This window comes from Hemicordylus capensis, chromosome 1, assembly GCF_027244095.1.
Source record: "Hemicordylus capensis ecotype Gifberg chromosome 1, rHemCap1.1.pri, whole genome shotgun sequence".
Lineage (NCBI taxonomy): Eukaryota > Metazoa > Chordata > Lepidosauria > Squamata > Cordylidae > Hemicordylus > Hemicordylus capensis.
This window is the reverse complement of record NC_069657.1, coordinates 97114277-97137697: the sequence shown is the minus strand read 5'-3', so window position 1 is coordinate 97137697 and position 23421 is coordinate 97114277. Positions and strand designations below refer to the sequence as shown.

The 23421-nt window shown below is 42.2% G+C and overlaps 2 protein-coding genes across 8 annotated transcripts in view; both read left to right on the top strand.

Moving 5' to 3' along the window:
- Positions 1 to 8769, top strand: part of CAPRIN1 (cell cycle associated protein 1) — a 72307-nt gene extending 63538 nt beyond the window's left edge. For all 5 annotated transcript variants that reach the window (XM_053283903.1, XM_053283980.1, XM_053284060.1 and 2 more), the window contains 2 exons: positions 6162 to 6225; positions 7601 to 8769. In XM_053283903.1, the coding sequence (XP_053139878.1) occupies positions 6162 to 6225; positions 7601 to 7665 (129 nt within the window). In that variant the 3' untranslated portion in view covers positions 7666 to 8769. The remainder of the gene's footprint in view (positions 1 to 6161; positions 6226 to 7600) is intronic.
- Positions 8770 to 15106: 6337 nt separating this feature from the next.
- The window catches only part of NAT10 (N-acetyltransferase 10), a 51899-nt gene continuing 43584 nt past the window's right edge, over positions 15107 to 23421 (top strand). The window contains exons 1-3 of one of the 3 annotated variants that reach the window (XM_053285304.1): positions 15107 to 15224; positions 20477 to 20599; positions 21589 to 21680. In XM_053285304.1, the coding sequence (XP_053141279.1) occupies positions 20492 to 20599; positions 21589 to 21680 (200 nt within the window). In that variant the 5' untranslated portion in view covers positions 15107 to 15224; positions 20477 to 20491. Of the gene's footprint in view, positions 15225 to 15251; positions 15325 to 20476; positions 20600 to 21588; positions 21681 to 23421 lie in introns of those variants that run through there. The other 2 variants (XM_053285305.1, XM_053285303.1) reach the window with 2 other exon arrangements.

Below are 23421 nucleotides of genomic sequence, written 5' to 3'. Positions count from 1 at the left end.
GGGGGAGGTCTATGTTCTATTCCTATCTCAACCACAAGTCTATTTCTGATAGAGGAGATCATAGGCATGAGGATAGACCCTCATCATTTCTCCCTCCTCATTATCAGCTCTACACTGATTCTCCTTACCCCGCCTACAGATAACTACTTATCCATATGCTGGGAGAGATTGTTGTTCTAGGGTTTGGGAAAGGACTACATTGTGCTTGCCGTGAAAAGACTATAGATCACATTCCTGCATTCCTTCTAGGAAGTTTGACTGCTTCTATTAGAAGCTGCTCCCACTCTAGATCTCCCGGTACACTCAGGAGCGTGGAAGTTGACACACTCCAGAGCATCAAATGCCAGTTAAGGCTCATGATCTGCAGCTGGAACAAGAAGCCTCTTCTGCACCAATGCCTATAACCCCACCCACCTCTATCAAACCCGAGTCCATCACAAACTGCTTCCCAAAAACCAGCTTCCTCTCCATTGGGACTGATGAATGACTTCAAAGTGAACCATTCGGATTCAGAACCAGATGAAGTTTTATCTGAACACACTAATCTGTCAGATGTTGTTTTTGCTTTCACTCCTACCAATACTGTAGGGAACCAGAGAGGGAAGCTGCCTTCAGAAGAGTTCAAACTTCATGCTGAGCAATTATTGCAAATGGCCTCTGTTTTGGTCTTGAGGTGCAATAGCAAGCAACTACTGTTTCTGACCCGATGTTTGGATGATCCAGGCGGATTCCCACAGGCCTTGCCCTTGCTCCCCACCTGATTTGAAGTGGTTCATTTTGCCTGGGAGAAGCCAGCAACCATAGCCTTCACAGCAAGGAGGCTAGAGCAATTCTATAAAATTCAGTAAAAGGATGCTACCTTTCTGACAAAGCACCTTGGCCAAATTCAGTTGTGGTAGCATCAGCGCAGTCGAAAGATAAGACATTGGTTGTGCACTACTCCTGCTGATAGGGATGGCAAGAAATTAGATGCAGTGGGCGGAATAGTTTATTTTACTGCAAACCTAGAATTGAAAATTGCTCTTCACCAAGCATGCTGGCTAGATACCAACATTTTCTTTTGGAAAAACTAGCCCCATTCAAAGTTCTAACTCCAGTAGGAGCAGGACGTGGGTGAAAGTCAATGAAGGTCTTCATGTTGCTAAACAGCAACTTCACTCTGCTCGCCACTGAGCTGATTGTGACTCCTGGTCTATGGCTGCATCTATTTATTATGAGATGCTATGCCTGGTTACATTCCAGTACTCTGCCCAAGATCCTGTATAGAGGACCTTCCTTTTGATGGGGAGATACTGTTTGGCTAGAACACACCCTCGAAAGGATCCCAAAACTGTGTTCTACAGTAAGTCTATGGGGATGGCACAACAACCTGCCTCATAAACTAGGAAAATGTTTTGGCACAAACACCAGCAATCCATGCAGTCCACTTACCATTCTTCTGATTCATTTCAATGGCAACACAGATTCCAACAGTGAAAATACTCTACATCAGCCACTTCCAGGTCCCACTCTGCTTCTAAGTCTAAGCAGTCCTACTCTAAGGGCCAGTGACTCAGTAGCACCAAGCACTGGTTACAGACTCTCCCCCTATTATGATGCATGGACTTCTTTCAAAAGGACTCATGGGTCCTGCCTTCACATGGATTGGTTACAGGATAGTTTCGATCCAGTCAACAGAACCAGCCTCCAGTTTTATGGAAGAGGTCTCTTTTTCTCTTTTGCTAATGGGAGCAATCCAAAGAGTACTTCACAACCTCCATATTGGTTTTAATCAATGTGTTTCACGGTCCCGAAAACGGATGGTGGACTGAGATCTATCCTAGATATAAGGGAAGTCAAATCTTTTCTTCAGATACTGGAAATTCCAAATGATAATTCCTGTCATTTTGGCACTTTTCAGAAAGGTGTGGTTTGCTTCCAATGATCACTTGTATCTGAACGACACTTACTTCCATATTTCAATTGCCTTGCACCATCACAAGTATCTCTGATTTCATATAGGCCAACATATCTAGCAATATATGGTCTTCCCATTCGGGTTGGCTTCTGCACTCCACATCTTCATGAAGTGCATGTCTGTTGTAGCAGCCCATCTTTGTATCAGAAGGATAAGAGGCTTCATGTACATCGACTGGTTACTGGTAGCAACATAAACATCCCAGTTGCTTGCAGATATAAGGACCCCATTGCATCTACTCTAGAACTACAAATAAATAACAAAAAGTCAAATCTGAATCCTTCCAAAATAATATTATTCCTGGGGACAATGCTAGACTCCACAAGGGCAGCAGTGTTTCTGCCATACCAATGCATAAAGACAATCTGGGCTACAGCTGAAAGAATTTGCCTCAGAAAGTACCATTCCACCTTCTTTGTACAAAGGATGCTGGGGCTCATGGCCTCCACCACAACAGTACTAGCATGCAGTGGTCCCTCTAATTTTTTTCATCTCTATGTGGAATGAGTTTTGTTCTGGGCAGAAGTATCAAGGCACTGTGCGCACAGATGCATTCAGAGTGGGGCTTCCTAATTCAATCTGAGTGGGATCTAAAATTAACCGAGTGGACATCAGAAAACTTGTGAGCATGCGCATGCCATAAAGGGAACTGTGCTGGCATGCCTGCACATGAGACCATCTCAAGCATGGTTCCTCAACAATTTCAAACACCAGTTCTATTCCTAGCCCAAAATTCTGAGAATCCCAATGGGGTACAACTGTCAGTTCACTGGCGGACCCATTGGAGAGCTCTCTTACAGGATTACTCTCTTTCTACCCTCACTCTCCAGGGTTGGGAGGCTCATTTCAGATCTATGGTAGTGGTGGGCAAATTGCCACATGAAGAAAGGAGGGAGCATATCAATTTCCTGGAACTCCTGGGCATTTACAGTGCCCTAAAAGCCTTTCGCTGTTGGATTCCCCCTGAGAAAGTATTAGTCCTTTCAGCAATATGACGGCCCAGTCATATCTAAATCAGCCCGCTGGGGCAGGTCATCCATCGATTTGGGGTGAGATTCCAGAAGTATGCTGATGATACTCACTTGTATATTGCTGTGCCAGGCCATTCCAGAAATGCCATTTCTGTGCTTGCCCAGTGTCTGGAGGCTGTCAGGGTCTGTCTGGATGGGCCCAAACAGGCTCAGATTTAATTCCTCCAAGACTGAGTTGCTTTTGCTCACTCCTTGATCTGGCCAATTGCCGAGTCTGAGTTTCTTCCTGGATGGGGTTGTGCTGCCCCAGAAGGAGGTGGTCCGCGTCTTGGGGGTCCTCTTGGACTCACGGCTTCTGCTCATGCAGCAGGTGGAGGCTGTGGGCAGGGGTGCCTTTGCCCAGCTTCGGCTGGTCCGCCAGTTGCGGCCCTATCTCAACCGGCAGGCCCTGGCAACAGTAACTCATACCCTCATCATCTCTCGTCTGGATTACTGTAATGCGTTCTACGTGGGTTTGCCTTTGAAGACAACCCAGAAGTTTCAGTTTGTCTAGAATGTGGCAGCCTGCCTGCTTATGGGCGCTAAGAGATATGATGTTGTGAAACCACTATTGCGATTGCTACATTGGTTACCTATTTGCTTCTGTGTCCAATTCAGAGTGCTGGTTCTCACCTTTAAAACCCTTCAGGGCTTAGCACCTGCTTACTTTAAGGACTGCCTCTCCTGGTCAGTTGTGTCGCGTCCTTTGAGATCTTCTCAGGTTGCCCTTCTTTCGGTCCCTGGTCTCAGAGAAGTCCATAGTACTAGGGCCCATGGAAGGGCTTTCTCTGTTGCTGCCCCTTGCTTTTGGAATTCTCCCCCCACCCTTCAGCCTTTAAGACCTTATTGAAGACGTTTCTTTTCCACCAGGCATTTGCCCTTTAAATCTCTCTGTTGCCTTTTTAAAGGAAAAAAAAATGTCAGATGCTGTTCTTGCCTTGTACACCACCTTGAGTCTGTGGACTGGGTGGTATATTAAATCTTTTAATAAATAAACAAGTAAGTCTAGACAGAATCCAAGCTACTCTTGTACCTTACTCTCAATATATGGCATTGGTGCACCTTCCACAAGATTTGGTCAGTAGCTCTTCATACAGAAGGGAAGTTCAGTATCCTAGCAAATATCCTGAGTTGATGGAACAGTACATCTCACAAATGCAAATTAGACTCAAAGGTCCTGTCACTATGTTCCAGAGATGGGGTAGCAAATTTTGGATCTATTTGTATCAACAGAAAACAAGTAGTGTTACCTCTACTGCAGCAGAGTGGGCAGGGATCCCGGATCTCTGGGAGATGCCTTCCTGCAGAATTGGGGATTGGGTCTAGTGTACATTTATCCGGCGATACCCCTCTTTCCAAAAGTGCTTCAAAAAGGCACTTGGACAGTTCCCATTGCCTACATATGACTCCTTGGTGACCTAAGCAACCATGGTATGCAACCTGTCAAACTACATATCAAACTATATGTTTATATGAAACCATATGCTTGCAACCTGTCAAACCATATGCTTATCTACTGCTCCACACCTGATAACACTGGACTTGGCACTTGTCGCCATCTCACAATCTGGAATATAATGATGGATTTTCTGTCAGTGCATGCGTTAAAGTATACTGGAAGTAGGAAGGAAGCCATCTGCATGGAAGTGTTATACTGCCAAATGGAAGAGTTGCTTCACATGCTCTGCTTCCGTTAATGTGCCTCCTCGCAGAGTACTGGCAGCCACCATCCTAGACTACCTTCTCTCTTTGAAAGATAAAGGACTTGCCCTAACTTCATTAAAGGACCACTTGGCAACCATACCTGTTTGCATTGTTCATCAGGTTTGTTTTCAAACCATACAGTGAAAATATTTTTTTTCAAGGGTCTGAGGCATGTATACCCACCTCTCCCTAAACTATTCCCACACTGAGATCTGAACCTTGTTCTGACCCAACTAATGTATAAGCCTTTTGAATCCCTGACCACTTGCAATTTGAGATTGCTATCTCTTGAGACTGCCTTTTTGGTGGCAAACACATCAGTAAGGAGAGTGAGTGAACTAAGGGCTATTAGGGCTAACCCATCTTTTTTGGTTTTTCACAGGGACAAGTTTGGGCTGCATCCCAGTATTTCCTTTTTACCTAAGATTGTGCGAGTTCCATGTTTCTCAGGAGTTGTTTACCTGTATTTCCCCCCAACTTGATTCTGAATGAGTCTGTCGTTCCTTGGTCTTGAGAAGAGTCCTTGTCTTTCATATAGACAGAACTAAATTATTACAAAAATCCCAAGCTTTGTTTTCCATGCAGGATCTCACAACTATCTAGTCAAAGATTATCTAAATAGCAATAGCAATAGCACTTACATTTATATACCGCTCTATAGCCGGAGCTCTCTAAGCGGTTTACAGTGATTTAGCATATTGCCCCCAACATTCTGGGTACTCATTTTACCGACCTCGGAAGGATGGAAGGCTGAGTCAACCTTGAGCCCCTGGTCAGGATCAAACTTGTAACCTTCTGGTTACAGGGCAGCAGTTTTACCACTGCGCCACCAGGTGAGTGACAGATACTATCCTTTGCTTATTATCTAGCGAAGCAGCCTTTTCTAGCACTGTTGAGGGCTCATTCCACAGCCTTTTGTCATGAGGTCAATTTGGACAATGTCTGCAGAGCAGCCTTTGACTTTCATTCACTGTTATGCTTTAGATGTCAGGGAGAGGTCCCATGCTTCCTTTGGGAATGTAATTCTTCAGTCTGCCCTTCCATGAAGTTTTTTCATTCTGTTTAAGGCTGCACCCTCCAGCCAAGTAGGAAGTCCTGGGTATTATCCCAGTAGTGTGATGCACAGAGACTATGAAGGAGGAGGGCAGGTTTCTTACCTGTAACTGGAGTTCTTTGAATGGTGGTCTGTGCATCCATACAACGCTCCCATCCTCCCTGCTGTAGTAGCCTATCACCATATTTTTGGCTGGCATTGATCACTCGGACTGAGGAAGGGACTTAGATAATCCTCTGGGGGAACTAGGGTTCTGCCAAAAATTGATTTTTAAGTGAAGCTCTAGAAAAGTCTGAGACATGGCTCTGCACAGATGCAAATCCAGCAGTGTGATACACAGAAGACCACTCAAACTCCAGTTACAGGTAAGAAACCTGCCCTTTTGAATCATAACTTCACATGTTAAATGAGATTTTGCTGTTCTGTTTTATTCCAGGATGGATATCAACAAAATTTCAAGCGTGGCTCTGGACAAAGTGGTCCTCGGGGAGTCCCTCGAGGTAATATTCAAGTGATGAATTTCTGATTTGAATCTCTAGAGAGGTTCAAGCGGGTTGTAGACTTCCAGATATTTCAACTCAAATGTTTCTAACTGTCCCAGACATTTGTTGGAAGTTGTTAATTAATTTGGCATTTGAACTAAGTATACTGTTAAACTTCCCTGCTAAGCTTTATATTTAAAGCTACTAGGTTGTTCTTTATTCCTTGCACAAGCAAGTCCTGAAAATGTAAGCTTAATCCAATTGTGAGGTGTGCACCTTTACTGTGAAAAATGTTTGGTAGGCTCCTATGGTTTTTATAGCTCCAATAATTTTTGCATTTGTATCTTGCTATTGCTGCTTGAGTTTCAATAAAGATCTTTCATTATTTGTAGCCTGTTGTGAAATTTTGTTTTCATCTATTTATAGTTAAACTCTGGTATACCTTTGAAATGTACCTATTCAATTTCATACATAATTTGCATATTTACAGTTTTTTCCTGTTATGCTACATTATTCTTGTATTCACAACATAGTTTACAATGATATAAGCAAAGCAAATGGGCCCACTCCAGTTGTGTGTGGACACAGCACCCCACATATGGAGCTTTACTCTGGACTCAGTAGAGCCCCCTTTTCCACCATCCCTACTGCCAATGTGGGCATAGAATAGGAGCTGCATGAGGATATGGGAGGCACACATAGACCTCTCATGCCCTGCAGGTATCCCTTATGCTACTGGATGTGTGTGCCTATGCGCTTGTTTTAGTGAGGGAGGAAAAGCTCTCTTCTGGGACTCCTCCAAGCACTGGTGCTGGGCCTGCACTTGAGTGGATCAAGGCCAATATTGTTGAGGCAGGAAAAATACCTAATCTTAGTTGTATATAGTACAAGGCTGTTAATACTGTTGGAAAATATGTTGAGCAGTAGGAAAATACAGGAATATATGCTTTCTGTAACTCAAAACTGAAATTTGAATCACCACTGAAAGATGTTCTAATAAAATACTGCCCTTTTAATTTATTGTCTGGAACCAGCCCAGCAGCAACTATCTATACTAAACTAAAACAAAAATTATATGTAGTAGAATACAAAACTATTCTTCACTGACTACATTTTAGTAATACTTTATAGTTGTTGAGAAATTTTAAAAACATTTTTTGGTAAAGTGTTTTTGAAAACAGAACTTGGGACTCATGTACAAAGGTGAGATTTAAAATGTGTACATACAAAGTCTGTTTTCCCCTGGTGAGTGAACAGATATTCAGACTACTACTTATTGTCTCTAGGCACATGACACTCATGCTGGGAGACCAGTCTTGTGTGAGAGAGAGCCATTCTGAATATCAACGGATCTCACTTGATCCAAAAATAAAATACTATTTTTATTTTCTAGGTCGTGGCGGGCCCCCGAGACCCAACAGAGGGATGCCTCAAATGAATGCTCAGCAAGTGAATTAAACTAATTCACAGGATTACATTTAAACGCCAAAAACACACTGGCCAGTGTACCATACATGTTACCAGAAGAGTTATCTCATAGTAAAGGGATTATTTTCATTGCCCATAAGGAAAGGACTACAATTGTCAGCTTTATATTACCTGGATATGGAAAGAAACAATGTTTACTCTGCATGTTCTATCCTAAACATCATCTTGAGCCTTGCACATGAGATACAGGATTTTTACCCTTGCTCTGATTAAAAGCAAAAATGGCAATTTCAGGGTGACAAAAACTTCCATAGTTAACAGGCAGAAATAACCCAACTGACTCCACTGACATTCTATAGAGGTGCAGCAAATAGAGGTGCAGCAGATTTTGATAAAAATATGTAAATCCCTAAATGTTTTACTCAGACAATTGGTATATTTAAACTTTTACATGAAAGGAAGATGGAAGAAGTGAAGTGTGATTTGACAGAGCAACTGCAATTCAGTACTGAACATTTACAAATGCATAATAAACAATGCCTATGCCTATACCCTTAACTAGATTCTAAGCTAATTGACAGCTTGGGCATGCCCTTAGTTACAGCATGTTCCTATTAGGCCTGTCTTGCTGTGACAAAGGGATGCATTAATTGTTTTGTGTAACTGTTGATATAATTGTGTAAACCCCAAATTAGGCTTTGATTGGCACTTTAAATTTTTTTGTTAGATGCAATCTGAATGACCACCTCATTGTGAAGTGTTGAGTTCTCGCCGAACACATTTCTTGGATAGCAATTACATTTGTAAGGATTGGTACTCTATCTTTCCTTATGACTTGCACATTGTCTGTCACTAATACTTTATCTTGCTGTATTTTCACCTAAATAACTGATGCAGGTACTGATGGAAATTAATGGATATTCATTACACTTTGGGTCACATGTTCTTTTCTTCTGCAGCCTGAAGGTTTTAAGAAATCTCAAATCCGTGCTGCTGCTGCTGCTGCTGCCCTTTTAAATTGCTCTCTTTTGAAAAGCACCAGTATGTGTTTGGATTGGTTTCCCCTTTTAAAGGAAATTACAGCCAGCAGTTAAAAATCTAAGCAAGATAAATAAAACATGTTTATAAAAAAAATCTTTAACATCTTCAGTGATTGATGCAAATTATTAGATAGAAACTTCACAAGCACATTATTTGAACTTTGAAGGTTGTTATACTCAAAGCTATTTAAATAGTTAGTAAATGGTCCCCAATCCAGAGGTGTATGTTGTGTGTATCAAAGATAATTTCTCATTGAGGAGCTGCAGTTGTCCCCCACCCAACAGAGTTGGGTTTTGACTCATTGGGGCTGTGCATACAGTTTTAGACAGTAGGAACTGTATGCATGTCACCTGATGCTGGAACTGGGAACTGCATACAGTTTCTGGATGAACAGGAGTTGTGTATATGGAAATCTGCTTCTGCATGCACAGTGTCATTGGGTTGGAGTGGTGATCCTCTTAATGCTATCTACACAAATTAAGATAGCTTCTGCTCTGTGAAGACTGAATTGAACTGGGAATTGAGAATTGCTTATTATCTCAGTTTAGCAAATGATGTTATTTAACATCTTTGCTTGACCCCATATATCTTCAAATATCACCATAGAGAGTTATTAAAACATTGATGTGGTAGGAGGTGGTAGGCTGTAAATATCAAGTACTACTAGGTTATTAAAAGTAATAACTCTTTTTAAAAGTTATTAAAAAGAGACCACTATTGGTTTTTAAGAGGTATTAGATCTAACAGTTTGGACATAGCATTTCAATCAAAAGGTGAATTAGGAACCAAAAAAAGCAGGGTTCTTCTCTGTACTCCATGAAATTGTTCTAGAGAAGCTACAACAGGGATATATTATGTGAATACTTACCTATTGGCTTATTTCACATTGTCTGTCTCTGCTAGCTATGGAGTGAGAAAGCCATGCAGCAAACTGAAGCCCTGCCTTTCAGGGCTTCAGTTTTCTGCATGGCTCCTTTCTCACACCATACTTCCACGATACTTAGAAATCCTCTCAGCTCTCTTCTGCTTTATATTGCACCTGACTCATCTCTGCGAGGGATGTGCACGTACCGGTTCTGAAGTCTTCTTACGGACCTCCAAACCAGTTCGGCGGTGGGAGTGTTTACCTTTAAGGAGCAGAGAGGGTGCTCTCCGCCCCACGATTCCCGCACTGACGCTGTTTAAAAGTGGTCCCGCGGGGTGGCAGCATACCCTGCCATCGAACTGGCTGCCGGTGGTTCCGTGCACATCCTTAATCTCTGCACTTCCAAAGCTTGTATTTGTAGCTGTATGGGCCCATTCAGTACTGAGATTCTCAGGCTGTGGAATTCTACCTATCTGTGATGTTATAAATTATTTCACAGAACAGATTAGAAATCAATTTGGGTAGTTTACTTAGAAGTTGGCATTATTGTAGCTCTTCAGAGTCTGAATTTAAGAAAACTAGAAATTTTAAATGGATTTGCTTTGCTAAACTTTCAGAATTCATTGTTCTCTTCAGATTGACTGAATGTGAACAAAAGACTGTGGTTGACATCTAGACTAGTGAAGAGCTGATGCTTCTGAAGAGTTCAGCCAGCTCCTCTCTACCACTCATGCAGCAAGGGAAAAGAAGCAAATTGTAGCAACCCCTTTCTCCTGAAAGTGCTCTTTTGCCCATAAATATGTCCCTGAGGGATATGCAGCCCTTGGGCATGTTTTTTTATATGGCATGGATTGCTTCCAGAATAAGGGTAGGTTGTCAAATTGTTCCCTCCATGTAAACACTGGTGCAGTGCTAGTCTTGAAGTCCTGAAATTATGGTGCTAAACCAATGCTTTATCTGGATGTCAGCCTACAAACTTGAGATTTGTTTGGTTCTGTTCTGGGGCCTGCTCACATCATGACTTGATCAATAGGCATTAAATAACCCTGAGTGTGAAGTTGTAATTTCAAAATTTGGAGGAAAGTTGAATAGTATGTAATTGAGGTCTACTTGTGAATGAAAAGCTACAGTTTGCCCAGCTTATGAACAATGAAGAAGTTGTATTTATTTGTCTGATTCAGACCATTGGTTCATGTTCTTCAGCGTGCTGTTTCCAGAAGTGACCAGCAATAACCTGCTTCAGAATTGTCCAAGGAAAAATACAGTGTGCTGTGTCAGTTTTTCATCTTCCAACATTCAGAGGTTTAGGAATTCCCTGTCTTGGAGGTTATCTCCGAACCCATATAACAAATATACTGATAAAATGAATGAAACTTGTTTAATACTTGTTTGAATCCAGCTAATCTACTGCCCTTAACAATCTGTACTATAGTAATAAGAGCTACAGATGTATTGTGAATTGCGCAAGAAAGATGTGTGTTTTGTTCTATCTTTGCTGTAGTTACTGCAATAGAAGATAAAACAGAGATCTCCTGTTCAGTATTCATGGCCAGCTTAGAGAGTTCATCTACATCCTTTTAGAACATTTTCACAAGTGAAGCTAAAAATCTCATTTGAATGCTTAAAATTGGGCAAGCCATAAAGGAGAGATAGGTGCATACTGAAGCCAGTGTAGATATATTTGCATTTTAAGCCGATTTAAGGAAAAGTAGATGTCTTGAGTAGCAACTGTCATAGGCATGAATTGAGCAGATCTGCCTGCCTTGATATGTTACTATGCTGCTTAAACCAAAACTACAGCAACTTGAGCTTATTTCTTTTTTTTAAAAAAGCAAGTCCATATTTTCAAATCAATTTAGAATCTACACAGTGTATGTATAGCCACCATTTTTTTAAAAAGATATCCTTTGCTACACAGCTGTGATTAGTAAACATTTCCTAATCTTCAGTTAACATTAAAATGCTGCTGGCATCTATATATCCTTCACCCTGCTGCATATCTCTGTGCACTGTAGGCCATTAAATAACACTGGCTGACATTCAGACAATGGAAGTGCATGAGGAGACTGTGGGAACACACTGAATACACTTGTGCAGCTCCCCCAGTTCTATGCATGTGCTGTTGCACCAGAGGGCTGCTACTTCTGAGCAATGCTCATGATCCAGAAGCATCCTGTACGGTTCTGTTGAGGGCCAGTTCTTTGGTAGTCCAGGATATCAGAAACTTTGCTAATATGCCCTTAATACATTTGGGCCATTTTCATTTACCTCTCACTACTCACAAAAACTTCACTTGAAACTCTGTCTTGGTAGTTCCTTGGTTTTGCCACTGTAATTTAATCTCTCAACACATAGAAAGTTACTATTGCAGCTGGTTTGAGGAATTCTGTTCAATTAATGTAGCAACAAATGATCTTCAGCATTTCCAAGAATTTTACTTCATTTTAAAACTACACATTCCATTTGAATGGGAAAGGGTGCTTATAAGTAGTAATATTTCCTCTACATTAAACATATAGTAACACTTGTGAGTATTGCGTTAATGTGACTATTAAAATGCATGTTGTGTTAGAATTGTTCAGAGCCAAGCTTGTAATACATATCTATGCAAATATTGTGAGTTTTGAAGATTACAAATTTGAGGTTGATGATTGATTTGGATATTCCTGGCAGAAACTAAAATTAGTGCCTATGCTGCTGTATTCTGGACTTGAAAATACTGCAGATCAGGTTGGTAAACCATTGCCTTTTACTGCTCCAGTCTAATGTGGCATTTATTTTGTAGTTCTTGTATGGCAAAAGCTTGAGAACTGGGATTTTTATTAAACAATGACATTTAAATTAATAGAAGCTTTATTATTTGCATATGGATATCGCCACCAGTGGTAATTTTACATGGGATCTTGCCACTAGACTCTAAATATTTTTTTTGCCAGGACAGATAATTTGGGTTCTGGATAATAGAAGTAAAGATAATGAGGCCTAGTTTAAATGTCATAGTGGGTGAGTGTTTTTTATGTGTTCAAAAAACCACACCTCTCTGCCTTGTTCACAGTGTACACACAGGCACCAGCAACTTTAAGTTGACTGCAACCTCAAACAAGTAGGGCAAGCATTCAGACTGAATTAGTAATAACTAAGACCAACTGAAGCTAATGGGACTTTGTAATACCTCATCTGTTTCCATGGTGTTTAATCATGTGTAACTTAGTCTGGATCTTGCCCCTAAAGTGTTTGTATACATGTGGTATAGCATTTAAACTGCACCTGGAAGAGATGAGTGAACAGTTTAACTTTAATATATTTTATTGGTAATTATTATGAAAAAAGATCAAAAGTACTTTCAGTAGTGAGTGAATGAAATTGCAGTCTTGCATTTACACTTGTGCTGAAATAAAGTTACCAGACAAAATAAGGATGCAACTAACCTTGAGTTCTGTTACTATTGTGATTGTTTTTCAAATATAGCTTGTTTAAAAAAATTGCCAAAATGCCAAAAAAGTGATACCTAAAGTTAGAACTAATGTTACACTGATGGGAAATACGAAACCAGGAATGTTGTTGCAATTATCTATGAGTGACTAAAATGAATGCTCAATGACTCTCTGACTGACAAAAATCCAGGGTATCCCAACCTTGCAAAACGTTAAATAGCTTAAAATGTGACATTTGCAAAGAGTTAATACATGGGGTTGAGGATAAACACCCTCTTACCACTCTTCTTTAGAGTTGTGCATTTTTAAGTCGCTTCTGGTGATACACTGAAGTAGAAGTAGGTGTATGAATAATTGCACATTAAAAGGGTTAATATCTGAAGCAGTGAGCTATGGGACAGTGTGCCTTATGAAGAGGAAGATGCTGTACTTCATCGTAGATGTTAATCCACTCGCTTCTGCATAACAGCCAGAGATATCTTTTCATTGCACTATCTTCATTTAGTACCTTTTATTAAAATATATTTCATGGCAGAATGTCTAAATCAAGGCAAATACGGTTTCTTGATCGGTAGAAACGTGGTAAAGCCTTTTCTGTTTTGAATACTACGAAGAAACAGTGTGGCTATTGGCAACGTCAATTTAAGTTTTCAGAGTGGAAGGACAGCTTGTTTAAATAAAGTCTTAAAGTGTACAGTGTTCTGTGCTCGAACGCCGTAATCTACCGGTTTTTAAAGTTAAAACTAAGCAACAAGTTGAATTCTTGATCTATATGTTTGTCTATTTGCATATTCTGCAGTTTGACAACTTGTGCAGCGAAAGCAGGGCTCGAAGTAGCAGCTCACCCATGAACGAGGAAATGAAATTCAAACCGTTAACTTTTCGCTCAGTCTCTCCCATCTGTACTATGCTACAAATAAATAATGGAAGGTTGTAAGATTTGATATAAAGTGTGGGAAATGCCTTGAACATTTGAAATATTCTCCATAAGCTTAAGAAGCAGAGCTCTCTCTTACTTCCGCCGAAGTGTGCTTCGGAGTAGTTGTATTAGCAGTATAACCACCAGATCCAAGGCAAGTTTATGCGGAAGTCAAGCCCCACTGAAGAAAGTGGAGCTTTCCAGTAAACAGGAATAGTAGCAGAGCTCTAAGGCTACAAATTGAGTAAATGCCATCGAACGAAATGAGACGCACGGCTAGATCTGGATAAGATCGGATTGCAGTGCGAAACCTGGAAAGATGTCTCACTGTAGGGCATATTTCTGTGTAAACGTGTCGAGGGTCAGCCTACAGCGAGCTCTTCGCATACAGGCAACCAAGGCGAAGAGTCCTAACTTGCCAAGGCAGCCTCTGTATCGGCATTCTCGCCTTCTCAACGGCCCCGGTGTAGTATCACTTCGCCCTATCTGCGCACCTGGGTACGATGCTAATACACCGCCTCTAGCCTATGAAGGGCAGCCTGTGCATTTCGCCCCGCCCCCCCTTCCTGGCTGTGATGAGCCAAAGGAAAGGGCGCGCGCCACTAAAAAAGACCCCGGGCTGATGGTGTAGCACAGTTTTGTTATACTCATCGACGAGTGGTACACTGTAGGATTTTCTGATAGGCACCATCAGATTTCAGTACTTCCTCCTCCTCTTCTTTCCTGATAAACTTCCGTGTCGTTGCTCATGCTCAGTCTCCCTGTTTGTAGCCACTCTCGCCCACAGTCGTTGCTCATGCTCAGTCTCCCTGTTTGTAACCACTAGCACTCTCTTTGCCCATGCATCTTTTTAAAAATGATGTTAGAGATAGTAAGAAACTTGGTTATCAAATTAAAAATTATGCAGCATTGTTGAAAATTACATGTCTACAATACAGCATTGTTAAATAAGTTGTTAAAAATTACACGTCTACAATACAGCATTGTTAAATTAAAAATTATACAACATTGTTAAAAATTACATGTTCGCTGTGGTTACAGGGTTCGCTGTGTCTCGTTTCTCCCCCACGGCCCGACTGGTGACTCGCGGGCGTGGCGGGAGGAGGTGGCTTCGTTCTGCAAGAAATCTTCTAGTAGCTACAGTGGGTGGTTCCGCTGCAGTAGCCTTGTCGCGCGCCTGTAAAGGCATTTTCGTGGGCAGCAGGCAGGCAAGGGTCCTTTCTCGCCGCCGCGCAGCCCACGTGGTTTTGCACGTGGGAAGTTCGTCTCGGAGTCTAAAGACTGCTGCAGCCTATTCCCTTGTAACGTGGATCTTTTTTTAAAGTGAAAGGTGAGGACCTTACAAATTATGGGTAGATGGGTGTGCAAGAGCTCTTGGATTTGGGTATTGCGGGGACGTGCGGTCTGATTCCGTGAATGTTTATATGGAAGTAAGTCCTGTTTGAAGTAAGTCCCAATGGATTTTCTTCCAAGCATAGGATTGAAATTGTAAACTGACTCGGTTTTTTGCCTTTCCCTTTTATTTGAGCGTTCTCCCTTCCGTCCAGAGATCTGTTTAGTTTCTCTCCCTATATTTATAAACATCTGCAGCTCTTTCGTTTAGTGGATCTCTTTTCCCACCCACTCGCCTGCCTGCCTTCTTTCCCTTTTTTGTCCGACCCTAGTTGCATTCCTGGATTCCCAATGAAAATTGCATGCTGCCTGTGTAAGGGCATTCATCTTGGATTTGTGGCGTGCACCGTTTTATTATTACTGATTTTGTTTGAATTTGTGAGTGCATATTTGACTCACAAATTCAGACCACCATGATTGCTTTCAAAAAGGGTGGAGCAGACTACTTCTCAAATATTCATAGCAATAGTAAAATTTGATGATAAGAGTGTAGCTTACTTTCACATACATTTTTTTAAAGACTTGTAGTAGTAGTAGTACTTTCACCACCCTCATACTGAGTCTGCCGTCCTTGGGAATAAATCCCATTAAAATCAGTTAGATTTACTTCTCAGGAAACCTAATGGGATTGTGACGTTAGTGACACAAGCCTTATTCATATGTTGTTTGTGGATCACGGAAGTACCCGCCATCACACTTACAGCATTCACGACCCGCTGGAGAGGATGAGGGGATGGATTTCTGATGAGCTTTCAGACTGTACATGAGTACAGCCTCCACAAACTAGCATCTGGATGGAGCTACAGAATCAAAACTTTGTATATAAGAGACACAGGGCTGGTTAGGATGATCATTTCCCTACAGTCACCCCACATATGATGATAATGATCACCCATCTCACGTGAGTAAAAGTCATGCTGCAATCATGCCTGCACATTCTCGAGTGAAGTCAGGGCAGGCACATTTGTGCTTGCAGCCCTGGCACTATCGCATGTAGGGGCGACTGAGGAAAAGTGATAATCTGCACCGGCCCATAGTAGATATGTGAATGAAGGAACTATCTTTAGAATGTAAATTGCAAATGAAAAGTGATTTCACACTCATATTTCCTTTGAATTTGTTGTGAGCTCAGAAGGTACTTAGAAATATCCATCAATTTAGCAGATCTGACTTCTTTTTGTTGTTCTTTTGAGGCTGACATTTGAGTTGATACCTGCACTAGAAGTGAATGTATACCATTGATTCTGGATCTTTTAGGCGAAGATCTAAATCTAAGACTAAATCTTTAGCATACTATTTAGAGAGTGACTTCTGCTGAACTCTGTGAAACTTCTGAGTAAGCATGATTAGGTTTATGTGTATCACAAGCGACTGGTATTTCTCATTGATAAATGGTTCTTCACCACAGTATCTAGGCCAGGGAATCTTAACCAGGCATCAGTGGGGTAGGTCCATATGGTCCATGGAAAATCTTTGCCGTAGTTAATTTAATTTGCTTCCTGGTGAGCCAGAACAGAGTTCTGTAAAATACTATCCCCAGTACGTATATTTTTCTCTAATTTTTCTTGGAGCCTTCTAAAAATAGGGTGGAGGATCCATGATACTTGAAGATCTGGAGGGCTCTTAGGTGCATAAACGTTAAGAATCCCTAATCTAGGCATTTCATGGTCATATCTGTTCCCAACAATTGTCTTGGGTATTTGCAAGAAATTTTATGATTGTTCTAGGAAAAATGTCAAGCATCTGCTTGCTGGATGCCTAAACATTACAAAATAAGGGCAAGCAAGGACTCCTGATTATTTGAAACTTTTTTGAGTTATTAAAAATATGTTTGGGTGAAGGGTGAGAACATATTCTTTCCTGTATCTACCATGTTTTACCAAAAAGTGTCTCCATATGTCTGAGCTTAGGACGTTTTGAAAAATTCACAGCATTCCTGTATGGAAAGCATCAGCGTATAGACCTTTTGACTGTTTCAGAGTGAAGTGTCTCTAACAAGTTATGCTTGAATGTCACTGTTAAATAATAATGGTTTGTTTTTCTATTTCATTCTCCAAATTGAATTCTTAAACAAAACTTCATGATATTGCAATCTAGCTTCCAACAAGTTAGAAAACCTAGGAGGACTGGAATCCTCCACAGACAGTATGACAATATGAAGATGGAAAGGAAATGTGTTAATAGTGACATGCTATCACCCTCTAGATTAAAACACTGAGAGTGACCTGGAGTTGGAGAAGCAAATTGGAGAGGTGTCAAAGAGACAGAGCTGTAAGAATGGCTGATTTCAGTTATCCTTGCATAGACTGGGCAAATTCATGTGTGGGTATTGACAGAGAGGCCAGATTTCTAGACATGCTAAATGATTATGCCTTAGAACAGTTGGTCGCGGAACCAACCTTGAACTTAATCCTGAGTGGTGCCTAGGACCTAGTGTGAGATGTCAGAGTTGTAGAACCATTGGGGAACAGTGAACATAATGTGAGCCAATTCAGCTTATATGCAAGCGGAGCATTACCAAATAAGTCCAACACAGATACAGACACAGACTTAAGAAGAGGGAGCTTCTCAAAAATGAGGAGCCTGGTAAAAAGAAAGCTGAAATGGAAAGTCAGGAGGGTCAAATCACTCCAGATTTGAAATCATGGAAACTTATTCAGAATCACTGTAATAGCAGCTCAGTTGGAATGTATACCAAGAAGGAGGAAAGGTACCACCAAGTTCAGGAGGATGCCAGCGTGGCTAACAAGTAGAGTCAGGGAAGCTATAAAAGGGAAGAAGACTTCCTGCAGAAAATGGAACTCCTGCCCAAATGAAGAAAACAGGAAGGAACATAAACTCTGGCAAAAGTAATGCAAGGATACAATAAAGGATGCAAAAAGAGAGTATATAGCTAGACGTGTCAAGGGGAATAACAAAAACGTCTTTAAATATATCAGAAGCAGAAAACTTGCCAGGGAGGTGGTTAGACCCTTAGATGATGAGGGTGTGAAAGGGATTATTAAGGAGGATAAGGAGAAAGCACAAAAGCTGAATGAGTTCCTTGCATCCATCTTATTTGTATATTATTTATTCGTCTACATAAACCACTTTGGGAACTTTTGTTGAAAAGCAGTATATAAATATCCATTGTTGTTGCATCTGTCTTCGCGGCGGAGAATACTGACCATATACCTGCTCCAGAACTGAGGTTCTCAGGCTTCAAGACTGAAGAACTGAGCCAATTTGAGGTGATGAGAAGATGTTCTAAAGCAGGGATTCTCAACCTTGGGTCCCCAGATGTTATTGGACTTCAGCTCCCATAATCCCCAGCCCCAGTGGCCTTTGGTTGGAGATTATGGGAGTTGATGTCCAACAATATCTGGGGACCCAAGGTTGAGAACCCCTGTTCTAAACTGTCTCAAAAAATTAAAAATACCTTGGCATCCACCCAAGAGTTCTGAAGGAACTCAAATGTGAAATTGCTGAACTCCTAGCAAAAATATGTAACTTCTCCCAACAATCAGGCTCTTTACCAGAGGACTGGAAAGTAGCTAATGTAACTCTGATTTTCAAAAAGGGATCCCGGAAACTACAGGTTGGTTAGCTTAACTTCTGTGCTGGGTAAATTGATGGAAGGCATACTTAAGGACAAAATTGTTAAATATATAGAAGCGCAGGCCTTGCTGAAGGAGAATCACCATGGCTTTTGCAAAGGCAAGTCTTGTGAAAAACGCCAATTCCATGCTAGAGATCATTAGAAAGAGGACTGAATATAAAAATGCTAATATTATAATGCCCTTATATAAATCTATGGTGTGGCCACATTTGAAGTACTGCATACAGTTACTTAAGAAGGATGTTGTAGATCTGGGAAAGATGCAGAAGAAGACAACCAAGATGATCAGGGGTCTGGAGCACATTCCTTATGAGGCAAGGCTACAGCGTCTTGGTCTTTTTAGTTTGGAAAAGAGGCAACTATGGAGAGACATGATCGAATGGATATTATATGCATTATATAAAATAATGCATGGAGTAAAGAGAGTGGACAGAGATAGATTTTTCTTCCTCTCTCACAGCACTAGAACCAGAGGTCATCTCATGAAACTGAAGGCCAGGAAATTTAGGACCAACAAAATGAAATTTTCACACAGCGCATAATTAATCGATGGAATTCTCTGTGACGGGATGTAGTGATTGTCACTAGCCTGGATGGTTTTAAAGGTGGCTTAGACCTTCATGGAGGACCGGTCTATCAATGGCTGGCCACCTCCAGATGCAAGATGCCTCTAAATACCAGTTTCAGGGGAGCAACAGCAGGAGAGATGGCATGCCCTCACCAGTGTTCCCTCTAACAGGTATTCCCAGATGTTGTTGACAACTCCCATAATCCCCAAGCAAAAGCCATTGCAGCTGGGGATTCTAGGAGTTGTAGTCAACAACTAGGCATGTGCCCGAAACGTTTCGGAGGCCATTATGAAGGCCTCCGAAACGTTTCGGCACTGGGGGCGGTTTCGGCGTTTCGGCGCCGGTGGGGGTAGCGCTTTAAGGGCGGGGGAGGGTGTACTCACCCCTCCCGCCGCATTTCCCCCGCCGGCGCTCTGTTTTTTTAAAGCCTCTCGGGGCAGCAGCGTTCCTCCCTGCCGCCCCGTTTGCCCCGTCGGCTGGAAGTGGCCGGAAGTCGCGAGTGCGCGTGCGCCTGTTGCGTGCATGCGCGCCCTTCTGCCGTGTGTGCCGCACGACGGGCGCACGCGCACTCGCGGCTTCCGGCCACTTCCGGCCGACGGGGCAAACGGGGCGGCAGGGAGGAACGATGCCGCCCCGAGGGGCTTTAAAAAAACAGCGAGCCGGCGGAGGAAATGCAGCGGGAGGGGTGAGTACACCCTCCCCCACCTTTAAAGCACTACCCCCGCCGGCGCCGAAGATTTCTGTGCACATCCCTATCAACAACATCTGGAAATCTCTTTTAGAGGGAACACTGGCTCTCACCTCTTGCCTGTGGGCTTCTCAGAGGCATCTGGTGGGCTACTATGTGAAACAGAATGCTGGACTAGATAGGCCTTGGGCCTGATCCAGCAAGGCTGCCCTTATGTTCTTAATCAGAGTGAAAAATAACATTGAATGTAAATTTGTGATATTTGACCACTTACTGCTCTCACCATCAATTGAAATAATGCTGCTATTTGCTGTAATCTCATATTATATTTACAGGATCTCTCACTGAAAATGCAGCGCAAGAAGGTGGATAATCGCATACGAATACTGATTGAGAATGGAGTGGCTGAGTCGCACCGGACACTCTTTGTTATAGTAGGGGATCACAGCAAAGATCAGGTGAAGACCAGCCCATGACCTTTAGGAGTAACTCTTTGTATAGGAATAACTCTGGACAATGCAGGATTTGGCTTGCGTCCCCCGATGCCTTGGGCCACAGTGGCCTGGTTCACATGGCGCTTTTCCTCTGTGATTACAGGCACATGTGTACCTGAGGACATTCCTTGAAAAATCGCAGTTGCAGAAATTACGTTGTGAATTGTATTTTGCGTTTATATTTTTATATGTATATCTTGCTCTTCCTCCAAGGAGCCTCGAGCAGTGTGTACATGGTTATGTTTATCTTTGTAACAACCCTGTGAGGTAGATGAGACTGAGCGGCAAGTGACTGGCCCAGCTGGCTCTTAGCTTTAATGGTTCAGTGCAAGGTCAGCCTACTGAATGGTCTGGGAGCATCTGCATGGTTGAAGCTAACTTGGAGGGGATCAGCGCCTGGATGGGCACCACTGGAAGTCTCAGGCAGGCTTCTTTGTGTTTTCTGCAAGCAAGCAGGATGTTATAACTGGTAATTCTAATGATGGAAGGTGGGATATAAAATGTAAAAGCAAATAATTATGCCAATGTTGTATACGTATAAAAATGTTTCTGTTGGATGAGTTCTAAAGTACCCTTTAGAAAATGAGTTTGTAGGTGGTTGTAACTTTTCAAAGAGATGCTGGCCCTGCCCATTTGCTCATTTCTCAAAAGTAACAATGGGCAGCATCCAGACTTTAGCAGAGCTGTCCTCTGTCAGTAAAAGCTCCTTCCATTCATGGCGAATGAAAGCATTTGCTCTGAATGTGGAACCGTCACTTGTACTGAGCTGAAAGCAAAAGCGTTCATTTTCCTCGATGCATGAGAGAAGGGGGATGGGTGGGCGTGTGAGACTCTGGCTTCCTTAGGCTCATCCACTGAGTGTTAAATTGGGTCAGCATCAGCATTGCATCTGAACCTGGCCAGTGTTGCATTCTACCGAACTAACAATACGCTTATTTGTGTTCACTTGACAGGTGGTCATACTCCATCATATGTTGTCTAAAGCAGCTGTCAAGGCTAGACCATCAGTATTATGGTGTTATAAAAAAGAGTTGGGCTTTAGCAGGTAACATGTTCATCCTTTTTTCTTTTTCTTTCTTTCTTTAAAAAAATGTGTGTGATAGCTATGTGGCATAAAGCTCTTCCGTGCCTTCCACTTCTTTGCTTGTTGTAGTTGTTTTGACTACGAATATTTGAAGCAATTTACATAGAACACGTTAGCATCTCTTTCACCCAGCCTGCCTGAGCACGCAGAGTCTGGCCTCAGAGTAGGGACGGGGAGGGGTTAAAAGTCACCCAGAACCTCCTCCGTCCCAGGTTGGTTGCCCCTTTGTGCCGGCCTCTCTCCGGAGGACCCAGCACTCGCCCTCTGCCAGCCTCTCATCCCTGGCTGGCTCTTTAAATGCCGCCTCACAGGCTGTGCACCTCCCACTCCCAATTATGGTGTCAACGCTGCTCTTTGTTAGCCCATTATCCCTGGCAGCTGTGCTCCCCATCATCCCCATTCCTCCCTCTTTCCCTCCGCCCCCTCCCTTTTGGAGGCGTGCTGGTGATGTCACTCCCGCATGCCTCCCATGGAGCTCTCCCCAGCCTCGGCCTCAGCTACCCATCTGCTGCGCTGCTCAGCTGGGGGACCAGGAGGCCAATCAGGTCCGGGGTCAGGTCTGTCGGCGTGCTGCCCTCCTCTCCATCCCACCCACTGCCGGCTCCCAAGACGTGAGACAGCCTCCCAGCCTCGCCCTCAAAGGTAAGGGTGGCTGGTGCGGCCAGACAAATGGTTTCCTGTGGCTTGCAATATAAAAAGTTCTGATTTGAGTGAGGTGGAGGAAATTAACCACACCTTTGGCCTTATTGATGTCAAGTACGGTCCTGGGAGCACAGGCACAATGATCTAATTCTGATACTTTCTCCGTCTCTCACTTTGAACAGATATATATTTCTCTCTTAATTTGTCATGTTGTTTGCTTATCAGTAAGTGATTTATTCCTTGCTTAAATAATAATTCTGCCCATTCGGTACAAAAAAGTCCATTATTCAGTGTGTCTTTGTGTGGTGATAGAGTGGTTGAGTCAATTACTCATATTTTATTATACTGTAAATTTTATAACGACTTTAAGGTTGCTCTTATTGATCCATATCTAAGAAATTGAGAGCCAGCGTGGTGTAGTGGTTAGAGTGCTGGACTAGGACCGGGGAGACCCGAGTTCAAATCCCCATTCAGCCATGATACTAGCTGGGTGACTCTGGGCCAGTCACGTCTCTCTCAGCCTAACCTTCTTCACAGGGTTGTTGTGAAAGAGAAACTCAAGTATGTAGTACACTGCTCTGGGCTCCTTGGAGAAAGAGCGGGATATAAATGTAAAAATAAATAAAATAAAAAATAAAAATAAATAAATTGTTATGGTCATTCAGATCAATCTTGTATTAGCTATTTATTTTCAGATTGAGACTCTGAGGCAACATATAATGTGGCCAATGTTCCCTCTAACTCTTTTCATCAATGAGTGGAATGAGGTTGGTTCTGGGTTGCAGTAGCAAGGCAGTGTGTGCACATATCCATTATTATGTGCCACTATGGATTACACACACACACACACACACACACACACACACACACACACACACACACATGGAAAGAAGTGTGTTTTACAATTCTATTCTATTTATAAAATTATAATGTAAAATATTAATTCTATTTATAAGATTGGATTTATAGCTTTATAGTGCCAAACTAAGTATGCTAACTCTGGGGTTGAAGGTAAGCTCTTAAAATGCCATAAAGACAAAAATTATTCTGTCTGAGCTTT